At 40.0% G+C, this 26,991-nt stretch overlaps 1 protein-coding gene across 1 annotated transcript in view; it reads right to left on the reverse strand.

Annotated features, from left to right (window-relative positions):
• LOC145344995 (ectonucleotide pyrophosphatase/phosphodiesterase family member 3) overlaps positions 1–26,991 on the reverse strand; it is a 101,645-nt gene that overhangs the window by 9,461 nt on the left and 65,193 nt on the right. Inside the window, exons 16-22 of the mRNA XM_080192434.1 lie at positions 26,676–26,745; positions 25,564–25,651; positions 20,493–20,665; positions 20,340–20,391; positions 9,011–9,165; positions 7,009–7,135; positions 6,159–6,236 (exon numbers count right to left, since the gene is read on the reverse strand). Coding sequence (XP_080048560.1) covers positions 6,159–6,236; positions 7,009–7,135; positions 9,011–9,165; positions 20,340–20,391; positions 20,493–20,665; positions 25,564–25,651; positions 26,676–26,745 — 743 coding nt within the window. The remainder of the gene's footprint in view (positions 1–6,158; positions 6,237–7,008; positions 7,136–9,010; positions 9,166–20,339; positions 20,392–20,492; positions 20,666–25,563; positions 25,652–26,675; positions 26,746–26,991) is intronic.

A 26,991-nucleotide genomic window follows, 5' to 3' on the forward strand; every position in this document is an offset into this window, starting at 1 on the left:
AGCTTAGTGGTACTTTTTTTTAAAAAGGGAAGGAAACATATATCCCCTGCCCCGTAAAACTTACCACCCTCAGGGCAGTTAGTAGGGGCAATAGTAGAATAATTTGTCATGATGATCATTTCCCAAGAGCAAATTAGAAAAATTGTAGTTTTTCCTTTGGCTTCTGGTAATGAAAGATGCTGTGAAGAAGTTATACTGGCTGCTTTCTGTCCGTAAATTGGACTTCTCTGTTTTCTTGGCATTCGCACAGAAGTGTGATTTATCACCTTTTGTGTTGCCTCCATTAGTTTTATAGGAAATTGGTAGTTTGGTCACATCTGTTTGCTGCATAGAATTTTGGATTTGGACATCAGCTTCACTAGTCTATAGCTGTCCTGTGCCAGTTCCAGGGACAAGGTGTGAGTATTTTTCATGCAAACTCCTTTTTGCCCTTATTCCTTTCTTGTGCTAATGTAGACCACTTTTTTTTTAAGTTTCTCACCCTGTGAAATAGATTAACTTTGTAATTGTTGCACTGTATTTTTAAAAATATACAATTTCTCCTCCAAGCTTTATCTCGCTAACAATCTATTTCAGTCCAGCTCCATTAACTAGTCCAAAAGCAAAATACTGCAGATGCTGGAATTAAAAAAAAAGAGTGCTGGGAAATTCTCAGCAGGCCAGCAACATCTGTAGATGGGGAAAAAAATAGAAAGAGATTAACATTTTAGGTCAGCGACCCAGCACCAGAACTGGAAAAAATTAGAGATGTTAAAAGTTTAAAGCAAAGTACATGTAGCACCAACTCCGAGATGGGTGGGTGGTGTGATGTGTCATATTCATCAAAGCCAGTGGTTAACGGGGAATAGGACCATGTGGCATCCCACTTCCTACAGAGATAGTCCACAGGTCAGGCTTTGCATGATCTAGCCAAACTCTTTGCAATCTTCACAGCTAACATGCTGGGAATGAGATTATCTGGTTCATCGTGGTTTCCACTGCCATTTGATGATAATACTTGTGCACTGTAATTCTATCATCATCAAGAAAATCTGTCGAATGGCAGGATTTATAAAAGACAGTCAGACCCCAAATGGCCAGTACTTAACTCAGATGACATCAAACACAGGGCATGCTCATAGCATGCACACACTGAAAAGATTTAAAGCAGAAATAGTGTATTTCTGTAATAGAACATTACAGCTTCAAAAACAAATAATCAAATCTCTCTGCAAAAGGCATTGTGTAGTATCACGGTCCTTTCAATAACGGCAGGAATACATGCCACCTGAGTCTCTGAGAATGTTTCAGAGACTAGCAAGATCATATTTGAAATGCCAGGAAAACATACTGGCCTTTTAGTTCCACAATATTAAGGTGCTGAAATGTAAGGAAGTCAGATTATTCTCTCTCAAACCTTGATGGGGATTCCTATCTTAATACACCTTTTATTGGTCATTTGCCAGTTTGATACTTGGCAAAATATCAACAGGCTCATTTCCTCTTTAAGCTATATCTATGAATCAAGTCCAACAACTGGATAATATCTTAAAAGCAAAATACAGCAGATGCTAGAATCTGAAATAAAAACAAGAAATGCTGGAAAATCTCAGCAGGCCTGATAAGATTTGCGGGGAGAGAATAGAGTCAATGTTTCGAGTCCAGATGACCCGTTGTCAAAGCTGACAAAAGGTTAACCCAATTAGAGCGATCTTAGCACATTCACTACCTAATCCATCAGCATATCACCTGGTAAAATCATTAGGATAAAAACATTGATCAAGATTTTCTGTTCAGGTGAAGTGTATCAGGAAATCCTAAAGAGCAAATTTTTCCCCTCTTCATTTGCATATATCCCCCAACACCCCTCCCCATGTGGAAGCACCCCCAAAGGTTTTTTTCTCACCCTGCCTGTTCAGAGAGGCTGGTTTTGGCGATTATACCCCGCAATGGTAGCAATAGGGGCAACCATTGCCATCAGGGGGTTCCCTTTGTGGGCCATGGATCAGTCTTTAAGGAGGCTTATCTTAAGAATCTGCTGGATTGCCTCTTGGTTTGTCTTGTAGGCTCCCCACTCAGTGGGGGTCCGTGATGACACTGATAAAATGTCAGCAGGGGTGAAAGTGATCACTAATTGGCCAATTAAATGGTTTAATTGGCCACTTGACTCTGATCAGTGGACGGAAATGCTGCCTGATATTCCCACTATTGAGAATGTCCTGTGGCAGCAGGAAGACATCAGGCTCCCATCCTAACACCTTCCACTGCCATTTTGTGAGACCTCCCAGTCTGTCTCTAGAGGTCTGGATGTTTTTTATATAGCAGTAAAGGCAGATATCCTTTGACTTCCAGCATGTCAAGCCACAGGTGATTAACATACTTATGTGTCTGTGCACATATATGGCCTAGAGCTCCTGTAAGCTTGCTTTACCATCAAAATTCACCTGACGTTAGCCAAGCCACCATAAAGTTCAAGGAATTTCAAAGATAAGTTATGTTAAATACAAAGCGATTTTCCATGATCTTTACTGCTGGTTTAAAGATATTGGTCTGGAAATCTGTCCAGCCTATGGAACTGACTGCGCCCTGGAGCACATTCATAAATATGGCAAGTTTCTACTGGTTCTATTGTTCTTGCATTGAGTTTTATTTTGTCAGTGTAAAAGCATCAGTAGATAACTTTTTTAAAAAGATCTTCAATGTTAAAATGTATTTAATTTACCAAGAATTTGATCAGTGTTCACCAATTAAACTAGCATTTGGCTTTTTAATTGTTAGACCATAAGACATAGAAGCAGAATTAGGCCACTTGGCCCACCAAGTTTGCTCCTCCATTCATCACGGTTGATTTTTTTTTTCTGTCATCCTCATTTTCCTGCCTTTTCCCCATAACCCTGATCCCCTTATTCATCAAGAACATATCTATCTCTGTCTTAAAGACATTCAATGACCTGGCCTCCACAGCCTTCTACGGCAAAGAGTTCCATGGATTCACCACTCTCTGGCTGAAGAAATTCCTCCTCATTTCTGTTTTAAAGGATCATCCCTTTAGCCTGAGGTTGTGCCCTCTGATTCTAACTTTGTTTTACTTGTGGAAACATCCTCTCCACATCCACTCTATCCGGGCCTCGCAGTATCTTATAAGTTTCAATAAGATTCCCTCCTCATCCTTCTAAATCCCAATGAGGACAGACCCAGAGTCCTCAGCCATTCCTCATATGACAAGCTCTTCTTTCCAGGGATCATTCTTGTGAATCTCCTCTGGATCCTTTCCAAGTCAGCATATCCTTCCTCAGCTATGGGCCCAAAACTGCTCATAATACTCCAAGTAGAGTCTGACCAGAGCCTTATACAGCCTCAAAAGTACATCCCTGCTCTTATATTCTAGCCCTCTTGACGTGAATGCTAATTGCCTTCCTAACTGCCGACTGAACTTGCACGCTAGCCTTAAGAGAATCTTGAACGAGAACTCCCAAGTCCCTTTGTGTTTCTGATTTCCTAAGGATTTTCCCATTCGAATGGCAGATGGAGTTTAGACAAATGCAAGATAATGCATTTTGGTAGAATGAACCAGGGCAGGACTTAGTCAGTTAATAGAACATAGATCATTACAGCGCAGTACAGGCCCTTTGGCCCTCAATGTTGCGCCGATCAGTGGAACAAATCTAATGACCCTCTAACCTAAACTATTCCAATGTTATCCATATGCCTATCCACAGACCATTTGAACGCCCTTAAAGTTGGCGAGTCCACAACTGCTGCAGGCAGGGCATTCCACGCCGTTACTACCCTCTGAGTAAAGAACCTACCTCTGACATCCGTCCTATAATTACCACCCCTTAATTTAAAGCTAAGTCCCCTTGTGTTAGCCATCACCATTCAAGGTAAAAGGCTCTCACTGTCCACCCTATCCAATCCTTTGATCATCTTGTATGCCTCAATTAGGTCACCTCATAACCTTCTCTCCAATGAAAATAACCTCAAGTCCCTCAGCCTTTCCTCATTAGACCTTAATGGTAGGGCGTTGGGGAGAGTTACAGAACAAAGAAATCTAGGGATATATGTTCATAGCTCCTTGAAAGTGGAGTCACTGGTGGACAGAGTGGTGAGGAAGGCATTCAGCATGCATGGTTTCATCGGTCAGAACATTGAACACAGGCTTTAGACATCCTGTTGAAGTTGTACAAGACATTGGTAAGGCCACACTTGGAATACTGTGTGCAATTCTGGTCACCCTATTATAGAAAGGATATTATTAAACTAGAAAGAGTGCAGAAAATAATTACTAGGATGCTACTGGGACTTGATGGATTGAGTTATAAGGAGAGGTTGAATAAACTGGAACTTTTTTCTCTGGAGCATAGGAGGCTGAGAGGTGAATTTATAGAGGTCTATAAAATAATGAGGGGCATAGACAAGGTAGATAATCAATATCTTTTCCCAAAGGTAGGGGAGTCTAAAACTAGAGGGCATAGGTTTAAGGTGAGAGGGGAGAAATACAAAAGTGTCCAGAGGGGCATTTTTTTTTTACACAGAGGGTGGTGAGTGTCTGGAACAAGCTGCCAGAGGTAGAAGTGGAGGCAGGTACAATTTTGTCTTTTAAAAAGCATTTAGATAGTTACATGGGTACGATGGGTATACAGGGATATGGGCCACATGTAGGCAATTGGGATTAACTAAGGGGTTTTTTAAAAAAAGTGTGGCATGGACAAGTTGGGCCAAAGAGCCTGTTTCCATGCTGTAAATCTCTATGACTCTATAACTCTACCCACAGAGATTCTATACCTTCTGATCCTATATCACTTCTTGCTATCGATTTAACTTCATTTCTTACTGACAATGCAACCCTGCCCCCTTTACCCATCTTCCTGTCCTTCCAATAGGACACATATCTTTGAATATTTAGATCCCAGCCTTGATCCCCTTGCAGCCATGTTTCTGTGATAACCACAATATCTTAGTGGTTAATTTCAATGAGAGCAACAAGCTCATTTATCTTTTTCCGTATATTGCACATATTTAGATACAACACCCTCAGTCTTGCATTGATTACCTCCCTTCTCATACTTGTCACCTTTTTTTGCTTTGCCTGAAGTTAGATTCATGCCACCTTCTATACTCTCTGTCCTATTATGTGGTCTGGAAACTTTACTAACCTCTCCTGAGCCCTCGGCTCCATTTACTCATTTCTACCCTCTCCTTTAACTTTGATTTTCTAATTCTCCATACAACTGAACCCCCGCCCTGCGCATTGTTTAGTTTAAAGCCTTATCTACAATTCTAGTTATATGATTTGCCAGGACTCTGATCCCAGCATGATTCAGTTGAAACCGACTCATTGGAACAGGTCCCCTCTTCCCCGATACTGATGCCATTGTCCCATGAATTCAAACCCATTCCTCCCATACCAATCTTTGAGCCACACATTTACCTCCTTAATCTTACCGACCCTGTGCCAATTAGCTCATGGCTCAGGTAGTAATCCAGAGATTATTATCTTTTTGGTTCTGCTTTTCAATTTAGCTCCTAGCTGTTCATACTCCCTTAGCAGAACCTTTGTTCCTGTTCTACCTGTGTCGTTGGTACCCAAGACAACTGGATCTTTATCCTCCCACTCCATGTTACTCTGTAGCCCAGATGTTATTCAGTGTTTTAAATAAGTATATTGACATATCCTTTTTTTTTGATAAACGCACATTTAACTGTATTATGAATGCATCACATTACCATTTTTAAATATATCAGGCAATAAATTTAATGCAGCATAAAAATATGTAAACAATTATATTTTATTGCTCTGTATGATTATGCAAATTCACATTTGTGATTATGCAAATAATCGAGTGGAAACCATAACTATAATTTCACTTCAGAAAAACTAAGCAATTTTTAGCCTGATTGCAACTAAATTGATAACTCAGCCATTACATATGTATGCTTAATATGCATGTACTGATACATCATAATGTTAATACACTCTGAAATTAGTTGTTTAATTCCACCTATCCGACAATACATTTTAGCATTAAATTTCTAACTTGCTCAATTACCTCGTTAAAATTATTGCAAATTCAATTTTTATGAGTGTCGAAGAGCAGACTTTTTAATACTTGAAGCATTTATTCATTTAGTTAAGAGACAAATTATACAGAAAATAATTACATATTAATCTCACTTACTTTTGAAATCCTGATACATAGGCACGATGTTGCTAGTAATTAATGCGTCATATTTGTCAGTTTTTGTATTATTAAGACCTGGGAAAGACCATTATGAGTTATTAAAGAGAAACAATCGTGACATGAACAACCATAAAAGTGAATTCTTTCCATCACCTTGTACGTAACTGTCAAAGTATATGGCATTAAAAAAAAGAGTTTCTCAAGACTTGAACAATGCAACTGAAGAATTCACCTCCGGCCAGCAAACTCTGATCAAACTAAAATTTGGCATCAGTTCTGAAAGCTGATCACAATACTCACTCTCACTTCCAAAGTACATGTATGGCTCAAGCAGGCAATTGGATTTCAATTCCCAATTCCAGCTGACGTTTTTAATTGGACTACTGTAAATGAGTGGGTTTTCCAGATAGTTACAACTAGAAAATGTGATCAAAACGTTGACCGATTTTGAATGTAGCGTGGTGGTACCATCAGTAACCAGTGCAATTTAACTGAGATTCTTTTACATATTAACGTGAATTTCCTTCAATTTATTTTATTAGTGTCACAAGCAGGCTTACATTAACACTGCAATAAAGTTACTGTGAAACTCTCCTAGTCGCCACACCCTGGTGCCTGTTCGGGTACACTGAGAGAGAATTTAGCATGGCCGATGCACCTAACTAGCACGTCTTTTGGACTGTGGGAGGAAATCCACAGACACGTGGAGAATGTGCAGACTCCGCGTAGACAGTGACCAAGCCAGGGATCGAACCAGAGTCCCTGGCATGATGAGGCAACACTACTAACCACTGTGCCACAGTGTTGCCCCTATTAACCAAATGCAAGTTGCACTTAATGTACTTACTTGGATGATAAAGAAAACCATAGGTGAAGTTTGACTCTGCTCCATAGTTTAAACACTTCTGGCTGAAGTTTGCTGAAATTCGAGGATCAGCCCGCAGGCAGTCTGGTGATTGTGGAGCAAACTTTACCTAATGAAAAAGTTGTTTAAAATTGATGAAAAGAGGCATTTTGCTGGACTCCACTCAGCTCTCAGAGCACCAAGTAATTAACAGGTCTCCAGAACGTCAGCATCAAGCGAGCCTACAGGAGTATTCCATTGCAGTTCAATAGTCTGAAACACTTTGAAAAAAGGGTTGAAAAGTCATCTGAGGTCACATTCCAGTCAAAATTACTCATCCCAATTGATCCAAAATTAGGCTTCATTAAAATTTTAGGCATAAACTGCCAGTGCCTGTTGGCTTTCATCACCATTCTTCTTGAGCTCTTTACCCGAAGGCAAATCCTTGGTAATTATTCAAGGAGCCAATTTTAGTATGGGTAGGGCAAGGAGGCGGTTATTTTGGACTAAGATCAGGAAAAATTCTTTATTCAAAGGGCTGTGAATTTTCTCTGCCGGTGAGGGTTTTGGGTGCCCCATTGCTGAGTAAATTCAAGCTTAAGCTAGACATATTTTTGTCTCTCAGGGAACTGAGGAATTTGGGAAGTGAGTGAGAAGATATAATTGAGGCAGAAGATCAGCCGTGATTATATTCAAACGGTGGAGCAGGCTTAAGGGGCTATATGGTCTACTCCTGCTCCTCTTTCTTATATTGGAATCTGTGTCATTATGACATGGAAAGATGTTAGGCTGAACTTACCTCAAAGAAGGAGGTTCTGCCACCTGGACCAAAAGCAGTTGACTAGATTTCATGGGTGGCTGACAGGATTGTGGGGCAATCTAATTTGTGGTGGCTAATTAGGAGGGGGCTGCTGGAACTGCTGCCCAGTGAGGATGGTGACCTGCCTCTCAGAGCTGTCTGTCAGATCAGAGGAGCAGCAGCTCTGCAGCCACTGACAGGGGTGGACACTACTGATGCTACAAACAAAGGAGAGGATGGGTAAGAAATGTTTCACATCTCACCCATATATCAGCATTTCAACTGAGTTTCACACAGGCTTCTCATTTTAGTCATCACTTGATCTCAACTTCTGTCTCTTTCCCTCACTTCAGAACTCAAACTCCTAATACTGTCTTTTGAACTCATTTTTGAATTGGTCTCTCAGTCACTTTGTCTCCCAACTTTCTTGGTCTCCATTCCTCTCTGTTTTTTGTCTGTTCCTCATTTGTCTTAATTGCTCACTCTTATATAATTTCTTTGTACTTTCCTCTTTCACATGATGCATCTGTTTCTATTTCATCCTGTCAGTTTTGAATTTCTTAACCTTTTATATCTCTAACTTCTTCTAGTTCAATGAAAGAGCATTGATCTGAAACATGTTTCTCACTCCATAGATGCTACCAGGCCTGCTATGTGCTTTGAGTATGTTCTTGATCCATTTTTTGAAATACTTAATATCTTTAAGCTACTTGAATTTAAATAACAAGCTTTTAGAACAAAAGAGAACTAATTTGGAGTTAAATTGCATTGTGCAACATTACAATCCAAGTGATTTCTTTTCTCTAAAATACTGGATAAACAACCCGATTAACCCATTCATATACTAATGAATTAAAATGAAAAAAAAATAGAATCAGCATTTATTTGGTTATAGATTTAAATCCTACTGCAGGACTTGAACATTACCTTAGGATGGCACAGTAATGTGGTACTGAAGGAGTGCCATATTGTCAGAAGTGCCAAATTTTATCTGAGACATCAAAAGAGGTTTCACCTGCCTTTCTGCTGAACATAAGGGATCTCACAGTTTTATTAACCAAAAATCATTTCTCGACCAAAAGAAGATTATCTGGTTATTCATTCTTCTTCTTGTTTATGGAATCTTTCATAAAATTGCTATCACGTTTGCATGTACAACAGCAGTGATTACACTTCAAGAGTTATTGTGTAGTGCAACAAACTTACCGTTTTGTGAACTGTGTATGCACTCCATAATGGCATTAAAATATCAGCACTATATCCAGTCACATAAAATGGATGAGACAAGAGACAATATTTGCTGTTCTTCTGTAAAACTCTGGGCCTTCCATAAGGCATATTCAAAGCTTTTGAATTTTCAACTGCAAAAACACAAGGTTATCATCATGTCTCTATTCCAAACGTAATTGAGGCCATATTCATCCATAAAAATTAATTTGTCAATCCCCGCTCGTTTGTTAGTTGTTTTGCAACTTGCCTGCTTTAGCAAAGTGTGGTATAATGCAACTGCATGTCATTCACCACAAGATGAGGTTCCGTTCATAGTTGTGACAATAAGAAGATTGCTGGTATGAGGACTGTGCATTTCCATACAAGAATTGAATGTTGCCCTGAACTGTCCTTGTAAATTTCCTCATGACTAACCATAGACTATCATTAGCAAAGGTTGGAAACAGGATTGGCAACTATCCCAACTGACAATGTACATGAGGGAATAGCAACAGGAACGAAAAATCAGGTGGTTATAATGTGCAAAGTCAAGCAAAACTTTGGTCTTAACATGAGAATGTCACTTTGAATTATTGTTTATTTCTTTTAACTTCCAATGAATAGAAAGCCTAACCTAAATTATTTCTTGCCAAAGTTCTAGCACATTCATTAAGATTCATTGTTATTCACAGAAATACCATTCTTTTGAGCTAGTTTTGAAGAGGTCGATAGAACCTTGGCTTGGGTTTCCATCCTTGAGGGGGGCAGGAGAAATTGGGAAAATTCCTGGCTCAACCTGTCCACCTTTGAAGAACGTTCCAACAAAGGGTGGGATCTTCACTGTTGAGCGCTGGGTGCAGGCTGGAGTCAGATCAGCTGTCAAGGCAAGAAGTGCAGAGGCAGCCACTGTAGCTGCTGCATGTGGAGACAAGCTGTGTCAAAAGGTTCATTTCACTGTTGTGGGACTTTATCTCAATGTATAAAGTAAGGCACGCACTCCCCCCTCCCCATTCTCTAAATGCTACCCATCCATGCCACCTCCTACCCCCACTTACCCCATGTCCCCTTTTGTCTCAATGCCAAACTCTGTCCTTCCACCCTCCCCCTTAGGCCCCTCATGCTTCCTACGTCAAGCTCAGCCTTCCAGCCACACCCAAAGCTCTGGAACCTCGATGCTCATTGACCCACTGTACACTTTCTAGCCATGGTACATAGTGGCATTTGTAAAAAAAAATGAAATCAAGTGATAACTTTCTCCTCTGCTTGAAGAACAAATCTGGACTTCAAGCTGACAAGTGTCAATCATCCAGGCCCTTTGAGATTCCAAAGCCACAAACCTTTTTATGTCAGGCAATGTGATAATTGACATGCTGCGCAGCAAATGGCAGGTACCATGGGGAGGGGTAGTTGAAGATATGAGATCATGTGATGACATCTCCTGGAGAATTTCCAGTCAGAGTTGGCAACCCTATTCCGTAGGTCTTTTTAAGATGTCATCAGCAACACAATCGTTGGCATCAAATGTAGTGATAACTCCCTTGAGACATCAAGGAATGTAGGTCTGTGCATGCAAAGGAATGTGATGTGATGGGTGCTTACAGAAAAAAGGATAAAATGTCACATGGATTTTCTGCCCCACCCCTGCCCAGGCCCTGTTTATATTTTACAAAAAGGGAAAAAGAGAAAACCAGGACATTTGAAATATTTTAGGAAATTGCTGGGACACAAACATTTAATGCAAATCCAGAATTGTCCCAGTAAAGCCAAAATGTCTGGTTACCCTAACGTAGGATCCTGTCATGATAGGTCTTTAAGTTTTAGTGTGTTAACTTGGATGTTCCACTAACATTGACAGACATACTTCAAAATTGAGCACTTTGTTAGTTGGATCTCAGGGGAGGTAGTAGGGCTACTTGAAGATATTCCAGTGAGATAACATGGAGAACATGTGAGGATAATTTCATTATTTATTTCTATTTGGGGAAACGGCAGCATTGTGGTAACATTACTGGACTAGCAATCCAGAGAACAAAGAATAAAAGAAAATTACAGCATAGGAATAGGCCCTTCGGCCCTCCAACCCAGCACCAACCATGCTGTCTGGCTGAACTAAAACTCCCTACCCTTCTGAGGACCATATCTCTCTATTTCCATACTATTCATGTATTTGTCCAGTTGCCCCTTAAACTCAAAGGTCCAGGCTTTTGCTCAGGAGACACTGATTCAAATCACAGCAGTAGGTGAATTTCAAATTCAATTTAAAAAAAAATCTGGAATTCAAATTCAGTCTGAGTAATAGTAACCATGAAACTGTCTTTGACTGTTGTAAATATCCATCCAATTCAGGTTAATGTCCTTTAGGGAAGGAAATTTGCCATCCTTACCTAGTCCTACATGGCTCTAGACTCATTGCAATGTGGTTGACTTTTAACTGCCGTCTGAAGTGGCCTAGCAAACCACTCAATTCCAGGATTCACAGTTCATTAGCGATGGGCAGCTGTCACAGAGGTGCCATGGGGAAAGGTCACTGTCTAAGGCCTTTCAATCATAGTACATCGAGGGGCCGAACATGCTGTCAAACCTCTTGGGCTGGATGACTAATATTGAATGTATATAAATATTATATATATCATAACTGTATTGAGGCATCAGAGTGCAACATGATCAATACAGAAAAATCAAATATCATAGCAGTTCTCTTAAGACTATTTTGAAATGTTTTGTCATGTTCTTCTAGAAATTTCATGAACAAAGTATATTTTGGCCTTGTCATCAGCATCAAATCAAAGAATAAAGAAAAAATAATTTAAACTATAATACCACATACTTAGTTAAAAATAAAAGTTTATTTTGTTATTGTCACAAGGCTTACATTAACACTGCAATGAAGTCACTGTGAAAATCCCCTAGTTGCCATACGCTGGCATCTGTTCGGGTACATTAGGGGAGAATTTAGCATGGCCAATGCATGCTTTTCACACTGGATGAGGAAACCGGAGCACCCAGAGGAAATCCACAGGGAGAACATGCAGACCCCGCACAGGCAGTGACACAAGCCAGGAACTGAATATCTGGCATTGTGAGGTAGCAGAGCTAACCACTCTGCCACCCAATTAACTTACACATTAGGTTATTAGACTTTATAGGTTGCAATTGTGCTTTGATTTTTTTACAGCATTACTGCACATATACCAAATCAATGACTTTAATGGCCCTTGGTCTTACAAAGTAAACATCACATAACTTTCACGTAACTGGCGCACAGCCAATGAGGTCTGTTACTTCTATTGAAAAAAGAACATCTTGTTACAGAAAGCTCTTTTGTTGCAATTCAATACCTGGTATTCGAAACTTTGTCCTCCATGTGTTAAATTTAATGTGAATTCTGACTTATAAAAGATTGGGTAGTAATGAAAACCAATTCAGAGCACAAAAACAATTGGAGGAATTGTAGCTTAGGAAGCAATAGTTGGTTATATGTGAAGTTTTGGAGAAAATAAAAGACGAAAAGGATGTGGGCCCCTTGGGAGGTCGCTGTAATATGATTCTGTAAATGAGAATTCACTGAAAAGAAAATGACTTTCTATAGCAGTTTGGAAACAGAATCAATGTGCCTCATTATCTCTTGTAACAATAAGCTTCAAGGGGACATAACTACAAAATAAAAAGCCAGTCATTTAAAACTGTGGTGCACAGAAATTTCTTCTTGCAGAGGGTGTTGAATCTCTGGAATTCTCAGCCCCAAAGGGTGGTGGAGACTGGATCATTAAAAGGCTTTAAAGTAGATAAATATTTGATAGAGGAATTGAAGGAATGGGGATATGGCAAAGAAAAGAAGTTTAGGTCGGCATAAATCAATAATGATCACATTGAATGACAGGGCAACTTGAAAGGCGTAATGGCCTATTCCTGCTTATATTTCTTGTCGTCTTGTGTTGTATTGTGTTGTGGAGGGAGTGCAGAGGAGGTTTACTAGGCTGATACCGGAGTTGAGGGGGTTGAGCTATGAGGAGAGGCTGAATAAACTAGGCTTGTACTCGTTGGAGTTTAGAAGAATGAGGGGAGATCTCATTGAGACGTATAAGATGATGAATGGGATGGATAGGATAGAGGTGGAGAGACTCTTCCCGCTCAAAAAAGACAGTAGGACTAGGGGGCACAGCCTCAAGATAAAGGGGGGGCGTTTTAGAACGGAGTTGAGGAGGAACTTCTTCACTCAAAGGGTGGTGAATCTCTGGAATTCTCTGCCCGTTGAAGTGGTGGAGGCTGCCTCGCTAAATATTTTTAAGAAGCGGGTTGATGGGTTTTTGATAAGAGAGGGGATTAAGGGTTATGGGGAGAGGGCCGGAAGGTGGAACTGAGCCACGACAGATCAGCCATGATCTTATTGAATGGCGGGGCAGGCTCGAAGGGCCAGATGGCCTACTCCTGCTCCTATTTCTTATGTTCTTATGTTCTTATGTATTCAGATGCCAAAGCAGCATCACAAAAATGAGCAATAATAGTATTGATTCACTTACTGACACTTCAACCATCAGCATTCTTTTACATAGAATGGAAGGATTGCAGCATACGAGGAGGCCATTCATCCCTTCATATCCATGTTGGCTCTCTGTAGCAGCAACTCATAATATCACTCCTCAAACCTTTCTTCATAGATCTGTCAATGTTTTCTTTTCAGATGCTTATCCAATCTTCTTTTAAAATATTAAATTTCTGCTTCAACCACACTCCTGGATGGTGCATTGTAAATCCTAACTGCGTGCTACCAAAGAAGTATTTCCCATAGCACCTTTGCTTCTTTTGCTAATCAGCTTCAAATGGCATCTTTTGATTCTCATTCCACCAAAGCGGAATAGTTTCTCTTTACCTACTCTATTATGACCCCTCAAAAGTTTGAATATATGTTAAATCTCCTCTCAACCTTCTCTTTGAGGAGAATAACTCTCGTTTCTCCAATCTATCCATGTGACAGAGGTACCTCATCCCTGGAAACATTCTTGTGAATTTTTTCTGCAACATTTCTAGGGCTTTCACATCCTTCCTAAAGTGGGATGTGCACAACTGGACACAATACTCCAGCGGAGACTAAACCAATATTTTATTAATTTACATCATAACTTTCTTGCTTTTGTATATTATACCTCTATTTATAAAATCCAAGATACTTTATGTTATTTTTAATTCATCAACTTGTCCTGTGATTTTCAATGAATTATGCACATAATTGTATAATTGAGGGATCCCCGGATCCCTCTGTTCCTACATCCACTTCAGAATTGTATCCTTCATTTCATATTGTTTCACTTCATTCTTCCTAGCAAAATGTAACACTTTACGCATTTCAACATTACATTTCATTTGCCACATTTCCACCCATTCCACCAACCTGTCTACGTCTCTTGCAGTCTCACATTATCCTATCCCAGTTCTCAATATTTCCAAGTTTTTGTATTCTGCAAATTTTGAAATTTTGCCCAGCAGGCCCATGTCAAGCAATGTTACAGACCCCCACCAGCAGATTTGAAAGCTGGGGTGGCTCATAAGATGCACTGTCTGTGGCCACAGCCTACCTGTCCACCCCAAACTGTCTTCCATTTTATGGACGAATGATGGAAACTTCAGAGTGCGAAATAACTGAGGGGCAAGTGCTGGCAAGGTTGCATTCTCTATTGACTCTTCAAATAGTAGGAGAAAAAGCTGCCATTCAAAAAATAATTCCCAAAGTTATCAAAGGAATGATCCTGGTACTGAGGAACCCTACTGTTATCTGTCCTTTGGTTCAAAAAAACAACATTCATCTTCTGTTTACTATCATTTGGCCAAATGAATTCATAACCATTCTTCCACTTTTCCTTTTATTCCAAGGATTTTAGTTTGCTGGCAAATCTATTTAGCTGGCACTTTATCAGACATCTTTTGGAACTAGACATAAGTCACATGAACTGTATTGCTCTCATCAATTTCATAATTCTTCGAAAAGCTCATTGAAGGTAGAAAACACAATCTGTCTTTCACATATCTCTACTGACATTTTCAAATTAATCTGCGTTTATCCAAATGATTGTTAATTTTCTCCTGGATTATCATCTCTAAAAATTTTCCAAACACCATCATTATATTGACAGGGCCAGTTACAGACAGTAGAGGGAAATTGTGTGTGGAACCGGAAGAGATTGGTGAGGCATTGAACCAATATTTCTCTTCGGTGTTCACGCAGGGGGACATGAATATAGCTGAGGAGGACACTGGGTTGCAGGGGTGTAAAATAGACAGTATTGCAGTTGATAAGGGGGATGTGCTGGATATTCTAGAGGGTTTGAAAATAGATAAGTCCCCTGGTCTGGATGGGATTTACCCTAGGATTCTCTGGGAGGCAAGAGAGGTGATTGCAGAGCCTCTGGCTCTGATCTTCAGGTCGTCGTTGGTCTCTGGTATAGTACCGGAGGATTGGAGGATAGCGAATGTTGTCCCATTGTTTAAGAAGGGGAACAGAGACTTCCCCGGGAATTATAGACCGGTTAGTCCTACTTCTGTTGTGGGCAAGGTTTTAGAAAAAATTATTAGGGATAGGATTTATAGTTATTTGGAGAGTAACGAATTGATTGGAGATAGCATGGTTTTGTAACGGGTAGGTCGTGCCTTACTAACCTTATTGAGTTTTTTGAGAAAGTGACCAAAGAGGTGGATGGGGGTAAGGCAGTTGACGTGGTATATATGGATTTTAGTAAGGCGTTTGATAAGGTTCACCATGGTAGGCTTCTGCAGAAAATGCAGATGTATGGGACTGAGGGTAGTCTAGGAAATTGGATCAGGAATTGGCTAGCAGATAGGAGACAGAGGGTGGTGGTTGATGGTAAATATTCGTCATGGAGTTCGGTTACGAGTGGTGTGCCTCAGGGATCTGTTTTGGGGCCACTGCTGTTTGTAATTTTTATTAATGATCTGGATGAGGGTATAGCTGGGTGGATTAGTAAATTTGCTGATGACACCAAAGTCGGAGGTGTGGTAGATTGTGAGGAAGGGTGTCATAGTTTGCACGGAGACTTAGACAGGTTGCAGAGCTGGGCCGAGAGGTGGCGGATGGAGTTTAATGCGGAGAAGTGTGAGGTGATTCACTTTGGTAGGAATAACAGATGTGTGGAGTATAGGGCTAACGGGAGGACTTTGAATAGTGTGGATGAACAGAGGGATCTAGGTGTATGTGTACATAGATCCCTGAAAGTTGGGAATCAAGTAGATAAGGTTGTTAAGAAGGCATACGGTGTCTTGGCGTTTATTGGTAGGGGGATTGAATTTAGGAGTCGCAGCGTCATGTTGCAACTGTACACAACTCTGGTGCGGCCGCACTTGGAGTATTGTGTGCAGTTCTGGTTCCCACATTACAGGAAGGATGTGGAGGCTTTGGAGGGGGTGCAGAGGAGGTTTACCAGGATGTTGCCTGGTATGGAGGGGAGGTCCTATGAGGAGAGACTGAGGGATTTGGGGTTGTTTTCGCTAGAAAGAAGGCGGCTAAGAGGGGATCTTATTGAAACATATAAGATGATTAGAGGTTTAGATAGGGTGGACAGTGATAGCCTTTTTCCTCGGATGGAGAAAGCTAGCACGAGGGGGCATGGCTTTAAATTAAGGGGGGATAGTTATAGGACGGATGTCAGGGGTAGGTTCTTTACCCAGAGGGTGGTGAGGGATTGGAATGCCCTGCCTGCTGCGGTTGTAAATGCACCTAGTTTGGGGGCGTTTAAGAGATCCGTGGATAGGTTTATGGATGAAAAGGGATTGGTTTAGATTAGTGGGTCATTGTTTTTTTTTAACTGGTCGGCGCAACATCGTGGGCCGAAGGGCCTGTTCTGCACTGTAATGTTCTATGTTCTATGTTCTATGTTCTAGATGCTGGGCTAATCCTTACAATCTAATTTGAACAATTTTTATTTGCACTTTTGCCATTGACTGCAATTTTCATCCTTACTTCCCTCAGCATTCTTGGATACATTCTGCCTAGTCCTGGTTACTTATCAACTTTAAATATATCTACCCTTTCTACCACCTGCTTCTTATGAATTTTAAGCCCATCTAATGTTTCAATCACCTCCCCTTTCATTATGGACTTGGTAACATCTTCCCTGGAAAATTAAATGCAAAATATTCATTTAGTAGCTCAGCCATGTTTCCAACATAATTCTCTTTTTCTGATCCCTTATCAGCCCCACAACTCTTTCTATCATCCTTTTACTATCTACGTGCTCATAAAAGACTTCTGGATTCCCTTTTCCTCTAACTGCCAGTTTCATCTCATTCTCGCTTTTTGCTGCTCTAATTCCCTTTATTACTTCCCCCTCTGAATCTGCTATATTCAATCCTGTTGTATTATCAATCTGGCATCAGTCAAACACTCACTTTTTCTGCTTCATTTTATTCTCTGTCTCATTAACCAGCTCTGGTTTCAGTTGCCCTATCTTTCAGATGGGAATGTACCTCGACCCATACCCAGAACATCTCTTTAAAAGCAGCACATTGTTCCACGGCAGTCCTGCCAGCCAACCTTTGATTCTCAATTACCTGGGCCTCATCCATCCTCGTCCACTGAAATTGATGTTCTTCTAATTCAGTATTTTCACTTTAGATTTCTCCATGGCCTTTTCCATGGCTAACCTAAATCTTATGATATGATGATTGTTGGGATTATATGTTGCTAATGATTTCCTGTTTGAATTGTAGGGTGTTCTCTTCTTCGTACTACAACAGGCAATTGTTTTATCTCTAGCCACTAATGATATTAGCATAACGTGACCGTGTGAATGCAGAAAGGATCTGGTGACACCAAGCTGAATAATACTGCATCTGGACTTCCTCCCAAATCTCATGTGTTTCAGGCAAAAATAAGGATTGAGGAATAAGTTGAGAAAGCAGGTATGTAGGGTTATCATTCTCAAAAATGGATGAGTTTTTTCCCACTTTTGACCATATATTTGTTAAAATAAAAACACAGTTTTGATGGTGAAGGGACAGAACATTTGATAACTGTCATCACTGGAGCCAGTTTGAGGCTAACCCAAACAAATATAATAAAAGCAGAAAATGCTGAAATGCTCAGCAGGTTTTAAAGAAAGGTCATCGACCTGAAACATCTCTCCACAGATACTCCCAGACCTGCAAGTATTTCCAGCATCTTCTATTTTTAATGCAGATTTCTCTCTTAGTCAGATAAAGTATAAAGTAGGATTAATGCCAATCAAAGATACATTAATTTGTTTACCTTTTGGAAAATCAACATTTTAAAAAAAACTTGGCCCTTTGACATTTCGGAAGTATCCCAGAGTTTTGTCTGATTTGTTTCTGGATATAAATAGCACAATATGACAAAACAAATTATATTCAACTTCATGTAACTGTTGATGGAATAATTCAAGGGTAACAGGAAAAAAAAACTTGTAGTCATCACAATTGAATAACAAACTTGTTACAAAGAAAGCAAGAAATATACAAATATTACTGTAAAAACACTGCATCACAGTCTGCAATTTCACTAAGCAATATTTCCAAATTTACAAATGTGTATTTGTGTCCATTAGCAGCCATCAAAACTGTGGAGATAGCTACATAATTTTGAGCTGGTGAGCGTTGGTTTGTAAGGTGAGAACTCTCACGTTTGAACTGTTGGATTCTATGAATCCCCAAAAGGTTAAATTAATGGTGCTTCAACCAATTAATTTTCTCTCTTCCACGTCTACTGATACATGTACCAACTAATTTATTCCACTGCCTCTACACCCAGCAGAAAGTGCTTTGACTCATTGCCTTAATTAAGACTTTTTTTTACATGGAGAGGTCATTAACCTGACTTAATTACAATTCCCTACTAAAGGCCTGGCTAAATGCAATGGGGGGGGGGTGGGGGGGGTGGGTGGCGGGGGGTGACATCCATCCACTATCATAAAATGGAAGTATCCCACTCAATGTCAACCTAGTAACCTATAGATAGAGCGACAGAACTTTGACACAAATACTCTACTTTATTACTCCATATTAATTTGGATGACTCTTGGATTCTATTAATCAAAACTACAGAGTAGAAGAATCTTTGATCGAGCAAATCAAAAAAGTGGAAGATTAATAGAATGAAAACTGTCTTTTCTTGAGTTCTCTGCCCAAACACAGGTGTGACCCATGGCACCATTACCACAAGCAAGGAGGCAATTCCAAATCCACCCCAGGCAGAATGGGGATCAAACACCATGCTGTTGTTTCAAATCTGATCAACACTTGCCATCCAGCCAAATGAACCCACCAGCACCCAAAGAGTCCAGGCTGCTGTAGCAACACACAATTTTATGTGCATTTTTAGCCTTGACCTAGGGTAGCGATGATTTAGCCTTCAATTTCTTCCTATCACCAGACCAGAAATCTCTTCCATTCTTAGTGCCTGCCACTGGCTTATGCAGGAAGGATTTACAAGTTAATCCTCAAGCTTTCGGTCATATCAAGAACACATCTTTGGCCATCAAGTTTTGAAGTGTGATTTAAACCTGAAGCTTCTGGTTCAGAAGCAGGAACACTACCACTACACCACAAGACCTCTTTCAAAGGAAAACTACAAAATGTCTTTTCACAACCACGCAAACAGAAGCTTCATCATTTAAACAGTTTATTATTCAAATCTTTAATATGATTACAACTACAAATGCGCCTGGTTAGGTGCATTGACCTGAACACGTAACGGAGTGTAGCAACTAGAGGAATTTCACAGTAATTTCATTGCAGTGTTAATGTAAGCCTTAACGTGTGACTAATAAATAAACTTACTTACTTAAATCTCACAACTTGGATTAAGCTATTATTGACTTCTTTAGTATTCATGCATTACATTAAACCAAATTACTATGCACACATACATGCTTGGGGGGAATGAGGCTACTGTCAATATTTCACATTCCTTAAAGTACTGTAGAGTGTATTACCCTAACATCCTACTGCATGCACAAGAGTGAAAATATTCACATCTATTACTGGAATATTCAATTTATAAGAACATTTTCCTGTAAAATTAGCTCTTCCTACAACACTGATTTCACTCATGTTGAATTGTCTATCCTTTATACCTATGTTAGATATTCCAAAACAAAGCTTCATTGTGGAGAAAGTATCCTCAAGAAAGTCCAAAATAAATCATGTGGAATTCGTTAGGAATTTATTCTGTCAACATTTTTTTCCAATCAATAACTCTGAACTGTTAGAATTTAGTCACAGTATACTTACGTTCCATCACACACACTTGCAAAATTGATATTTGACATAGCAAAAAATGTATAAAAGCAATATATCTTACCTTCTGCAGCAGTAAGATTGATCTGTTTATTCATTTCTTCTTCAGTTATGGCCTAAAAGACATATACATTTTGTTGATATCAAAGTTTAGTTGGTGCCTCTTAAAGTAACTTGTGCAATCCAGTGTACTCTGATATATGCAGCCAGTACTTACCGAGCCATTACATGAACATCCCAGTGTGTCATTTGGAGTCAATTTGGTGAGTGGACAAACAGATAAAGCAGACACCTCATGTGGTAATACAGGCCAATAAAAAGAGGTTTTCAGCAGATGGTTCAGACTGCCGTGGGATCCGTTGTTAGGTGAAGGCGTAATCCGCAACAAATCTAACAAGGGAGAAAAGAGCAATCCTGTTACAAATACATAGTTGTGCCTGTTCCTCTTTGGTATCACCTTTCCTAGATATTGAAATGGCAGGTTTCAAGAAAGCGTTGTTAACTCTTGACTAATAGCAACCTCTGAGTTGGTACCAGTGGAAAATTAAACACTAGATACGGAACAGATGATCAGCATGTGTTAAATTTACAAATCTATGAAGCAAGTTTTACTTTGGGCTGTCCTCAAGGTAGGTATGTGTTTATCTTGTTTTATTTTTCCAAAGTTACAGATTTACACTCATGTCATATTAGCATCAACATTCAATTTACAATAGATTAATTTTACCACTTTAAAAAAGTCAATTTCAGACCTAACCCTCTTACACCAACAGCAACATAAAACACTCCCAGCTATGGCACCAGCGTCAGATCCTCAACATCACTGCTGTTGCATGAAGAAAATGTTATTGTCACCAATGCTTTGACAGACATCCTGAATATTAAATAGGAAGCGGGGGTCCTATCATTGGGGCTAGAAGTAGTGAGTGACCCAGCATCATGGGATAGAGGGGCTCGAGTCCACATTTTGCCAGCAGGAGTCAATTAAGTGGCCGCCATCTTTGTTAAATTCATCCTTGCCTGTCCATCCAGGGATTGCCGGCCCAACCAGAGGGCTGACAGCTCAGCAACCTCAGCAGTGCCACTGGTGGTCACTGCTGAGACTGCACCTGTGGAATGAGGGTACATCAACAGTTGAATGCCCTCAAGGTCTGGTAAATGGGATCCAGGACTGCTGGGTTCAGTCAGGCAGATACTGACAAAAAGAATGTTGCTGAGCACAGTGGCAACCATTGCCACAGGTGATCACTCAGTGGGTCAAAATGTACCTGGAAAAGCAGTCCCTCTGCAAAGCCTGCTAGGTTTACCTGGCAGTCTCCCCACTCAGCAGTGACCCACCCAGAAGTTGGCAAAACACCACACACAGTGGGAAAATGTCATTAATTTCCCATTCAAGTGGTTCAGTTAGATTCTAGGCAGGCAGGCCTGCTATCATCTTTCTCATTGGCAAAAATCACATGGGAAGGTGTCGAGCACACCACCCATTGCCTTCCTACGCTAATTTGCCAGCCTTCCCGCTTCCCAACTCATTTCCAAAAGATTGGTAAAATTCAGCCATGCAACCTCACCAGGTCTGAGTATCGGTGATGCAATTCAGTGAGTCACTTAGAAGTATACTATTGATTCACACAAGGAAATGAGATCATAGTCACACATCCCCACAATGAGACAAATGTCTCTATTCTTTCAACTTGGAATAAACTGTCAATACGTATAAATTTTGTGCCAAGGAGGAAGATATAATCCTCTTACAAACATAACTGTTATTATTGCTTATAACTATTGCTTACCACTTCCTCACCACAAACTGTTTCCATTAATGCATTGAAAATGCCACGTGCTGTGAATTTGTGATTACGTTTGCAGTCATTTCTGGACTATATAGTCACTGGACTGCTTAATACATTCTTCGCTAGTTGTCAGTGATATTTTATTTCAGCCCTTTAGGCAGAAGTTTTCAAGTGGCAGGGTTTCACTTAGTGGCCTTAACTGGAGAGAGAATGATCAGGCACCCTTGCATAAAATTGCTGACTGGTGGAGTGGCTCAGTAGACGGCTGGAAAGAGATCACCCAAAATGTTATGGGCCACCACCAACCTCCCCCCACTACCCAATCACCCTGCACCACCACCACCACCGCCCCCCACCCCCCCCCCCCAACCCCGGCATTCAAACCCAATGGCAAAGAACCACAATTATTTATTCCCACAATTTCCGATATGCACTGTTCATTACGAATCTGGTTAAAGTCCAACAGGTTTATTTGATAATAAATGCCACAAGCTTTCAAAATGCTGTTCCTTCATCAGGTTAGTGGAGAGTTCTGCTCACAAACACGGCATATAAAGGCACACACAGTTTACAGAATACCACTTAGAATAGAGACCAATGGGCCATTAGAAACTGTGTGCGTGCCTTTATATGCCCTGTTTGTGAGCAGAACTCTCCACTCACCTGACGAAGGAACAGTGTTCCAAATGCTTGTGGTGTTTATTTTCAAATGAACCTGTTGGACTTTAACCTGATGTTGTGAGACTTCTTACTGTGTTTACACCAGTCCAATGCCAGCATCTCCACAACATCATTACGAATCTGCCAGCATGTATCATTATTAATGCTGAGATGTGTTATTTGGCTTTCAATATGCATTGAGGCTATCTTGCATTATTAGGTATCGGAACAACATTTTTTTCATCATCAATTAGCAGATTGCCACTAACAAGAACAGTTTTACTTCAACAGTTATTTACTTCTTAAAAAAAACCTGCGTAGCATTAAATTAGCAAGTTGTATTCATATTACTGGGTCTGAATACTAATCAGCAGGCCATTCCCCTTCTTCACTTCTCCCAACTCTAAATTCTCTTCAGGAATTCAGGAAAGTTGCCTCATTCTCTTGACCTAAATTTCTCACAGTGCAAGTGTAGTCATACTGAGAAATCTGGATGTATGCGTGCATTCCTCCTGCAAATGTTGTTTAATTACAATGTACAATGGCTTTGAAAAACTTATTAATGAATGTTATTTAAATATTATAGAATTAATTTTGGACAGAAATGCTTTGTGGAACAGTTGTAAGGCAGGGGTTCCCAAACTAGGCCCTCGTGGGTTCTGTTTTATTTCCGGCTGCCATGTGACAAAAAGGCAATATTGTTAAACAAAACAAAAAATGCAAGCAAACTAAAATGCACACATAAGTCAGTTGAAGCAGCAAAGATTTGAGAAAAAGCAAGGGCCCCAAAACAAAAAAAAACAAAAATCAAATTGACCAATCAGATCATGCCCTCGCTCAGCATTGGTTTCTGATAGGCTCAGATTGGACAATGGACACCGATTGGCCAATTAGATTTTTATTTTCCCTCTTGTTGTTCATAATGGTCGGAATTCTCTGGCTAGTCGCGCTGGCGGAATTCTTCAGTCCCGCCAGCGGTGCACCCCCTCCTGTGGGTTTCCCACCAGCATGGTGTGACGTCCGTGGGAACGCCCATTGACAGAGGCAGGAGCAGAGAATCCCGCGGCTCACAAACAATACGCCACCTCTCGCTGGTGGGAAACATGTGGCTGGGAGGCCAGAGAGTCTCAGCCATTTGCTGCTGGGCGAATGGAGGAGCGGCAGGGGTAAGTACTCTAACTCAGTAAGAGAAATTATTATCTTGGCACCATCAACCACATTCTGATGATGCATTTAAAAAAGTAAATCCTAGCAAATAATCTAGATGCTATGTGAGGGGCCCATAGGAGTGGTGGTTTGGGAGGAGATTGGGCTTTGACAGGGGATTCATCTGAGGGGGGTCATGGAAGGAGATTCATGTATGGAGGCTAGAACATGTCATCGACATGATAAGAATATTTGGCATTCTCCAATGCTCTTGGGCGATCATTAGGGATTCCATGGCTCTAAATGTTTGGGAAACCGTGTTGTAGGATGTTGGTTACAGTCCAATAATTCAGGAGAAGTCTTTGAAGTCATATGTAGATCATCTAGTCTTTATTGACTCTTAGAATTATTTACAAATAGACAGTAAAGGATACAAGCTATGAACTGCCTCCAATGCTTGCTAGTACAGATGGTTCTGTCAAGGATTGGGTTATATATCTCGTACATCACTGTACTGTAGTACTGTAGTCATTCCTGCATTAACACTACATGTGTCAGAGCCTTATATGACAGAAAACATTTCCTACATTGTTTGGATCAAATGGAAAGATTGATGGAAAGCAACATTTCTCTCGGGACCATTAAATAAATGTAGAGTCCATGATGGAGTAAATCATATGTTGTCTGAGAAAGAAGTGGATTTAGTAGATGAAAATTTTGCACTTTAATTAGCACCTTTAATAACAAAATGTCAGGAATTTCCAAAGTATAGCCAATGTACTTTTGAAGCATAGTTGTTGATATAATGTTGGTCAAAAAGACCAGTTATGTTTCAGGAGTTTATTGTAAATTTGGGCAGACATCAGGTAGGTAGTTCCATGGGATGCACCCCCTCAATGCCATGGTAATGCCACTGGAATCCTACCCATTGGCATCATTTTGCATCATAATCTAGCCAACTGATCCTTGTTATTGACAATTATATTTCACCTTCTTGTTTGTCTAATGCTAGCAGAATGAGCTGGTTTATTCTTTCAAGGGGTGTGGGCATTGCTAGCAAAGCCAGCATTTATTGCCCCTCCCTAGATGTCCTTGAACTGAATAGCATGCTGAGCTATTTCAGAGGGTAGTTAAGAGTCAACCACATTGCTGGGGGTGTGGAATCACAATTCAGTCAAACCATGAAAGGATAGCAGCTTTCTCTCCATAAAGGTCATTAGTAACCCAGATGGATTTTTATTAATGAGATTAGCTTTAAATTGCACCAGCTGCTGCAGTGGGGTTTGAACCCAGTGGGATTTGAACCAAATTGTGAGAGTTACCAGTGCCATCACATTCAGTCAGAAACCAATTATATATGTATTTTTTTCACATTTGTACCAAGGAGTGTTGGCATCATTACACAGGAACTTCCAACCTCAATACAATTTCACTATCTTTTTCAGTCCTCACAGCTGAAGTAGGGATTGTTTCATGATACTTTGAGTCACTAACTTCAATTCTCTGTGCTATAGACATTCTGAATTAGTTATATTGCAACAATATTAAAACAAATGCTTTATGCCTTTATCCCAATGCCTTAGCAAATAAAAGCAGATACAATTATATGTTTTATTTGCCAGAAAAGCAGCTCTAATTTAAAACTGAAATAAATACATTCATTTACGTAAATCTAGTTATGGCAGCACTCACCACACATCAAGTTGTAGAGTTCAATATTATCAAATGGCTCAACCTTGGTCTTATATCTGAAGCCTGGCCCATTACCTATGAAGATAGCCTGGAATTAACCAGCAAGGGATAACATAGTAATTACAAGGAGGGAAAAAAAACTTTTATTAAACTTTTGTTAAATAAACAGGGAAAGCATATATTAAAAGGGAATTATTCTCCTTAGATAAAGTTTAAAGTTTATTTATTAGTGTCATAAATAGGTTTACATTAACATTGCAATGAAGTTGCTGTGAAAATCCCCTAGATTCTGCAAAAGAAAATGTTCCACGTATATAAGGCCTGAATCTGTGGTAAAATTTGCAACTGGAAGTTATAATGGGCTTGAATGACCACAAATTTCAAAATTCCAAATTAGTACCTAATCACTGACAAGATATTTGTACTTATGGCAGAACCAATTGATGGCAACATAATTATATTTTTCTATTTATCAAAGTGGTAAGTAGTTTGTCAATTTTGGTGATGTCACAAGTCAGCACTCCTTTGTGTTCCTTACTTGTTGGAAGTGCATACTACAAATTTAGGTGCACCTTGTGCACAGTTGTCTCATGATGGTTACAGTTTTGTGGGTCTTGCAATCTAAACTTTATAATAAGTATACAGAGAGATTGACTTATCAAATGACCTCCTCATAGTTTCAACATCAGCCACTCTGAGGTCAAGCAAACCACTGGGTGATGCAGAGTTTTCACCTTACTGCGCTGCCCGAAGAATGCGCTGAGGCTCACTTCCAAAATATCAGCATTGTGAGGTTTTCCATATCCCACATTAGCCCTCTTTCTGATATGCCTAAGTGAGTCTGAAAAGTAGTAACAAATTTCTGTGCTTCAATACTTTCAGTGATGGGCATTCATGCCTGAGCCTGTGCAATTTTCCAATATGTGCTCATGATGGCTGACATTTCATACCAAGAATACAAAAATAGGAAATTACCCCAGGCATGTCAGCTGGAAATCAAAGTCATACCGTGTCTATAAAAAACACATTCAAACTTCACACAGAATAAAGGAAATTATCCCTCAATATGGAAATGGTGAGCTGTACACAATTATACATATTCAATTACTTACGTGCATGCTTTTGTATTCATTATCATAGCCATGATTGCCACCACCACAAAAACTGAATGTCCGTGGATCTCTGAAAATAATTTTTAGAACAGAAACTTTAGAAGAGAACAGCAATATGATTAGTACAGAATGGAAAAGATACAAGACAGGAAGATTAAATTGCCTGAAAATATTGATAGCCTCCAGGAGTGGTCCCACAGGAGAATGCATGGTCAACAGAAGGATGCCTGCTTTGCACAGAGCCAACATATGCTGCCAGAGCTCTACTACCTATCTTCAGTCAACTTCTTGGCATATGTGCCTCCCACGGGTCCAT

The sequence above is a fragment of the Carcharhinus amblyrhynchos genome, chromosome 7, assembly GCF_965287045.1.
Source record: "Carcharhinus amblyrhynchos chromosome 7, sCarAmb.v2.hapA, whole genome shotgun sequence".
In the NCBI taxonomy this organism is placed as follows: domain Eukaryota; kingdom Metazoa; phylum Chordata; class Chondrichthyes; order Carcharhiniformes; family Carcharhinidae; genus Carcharhinus; species Carcharhinus amblyrhynchos.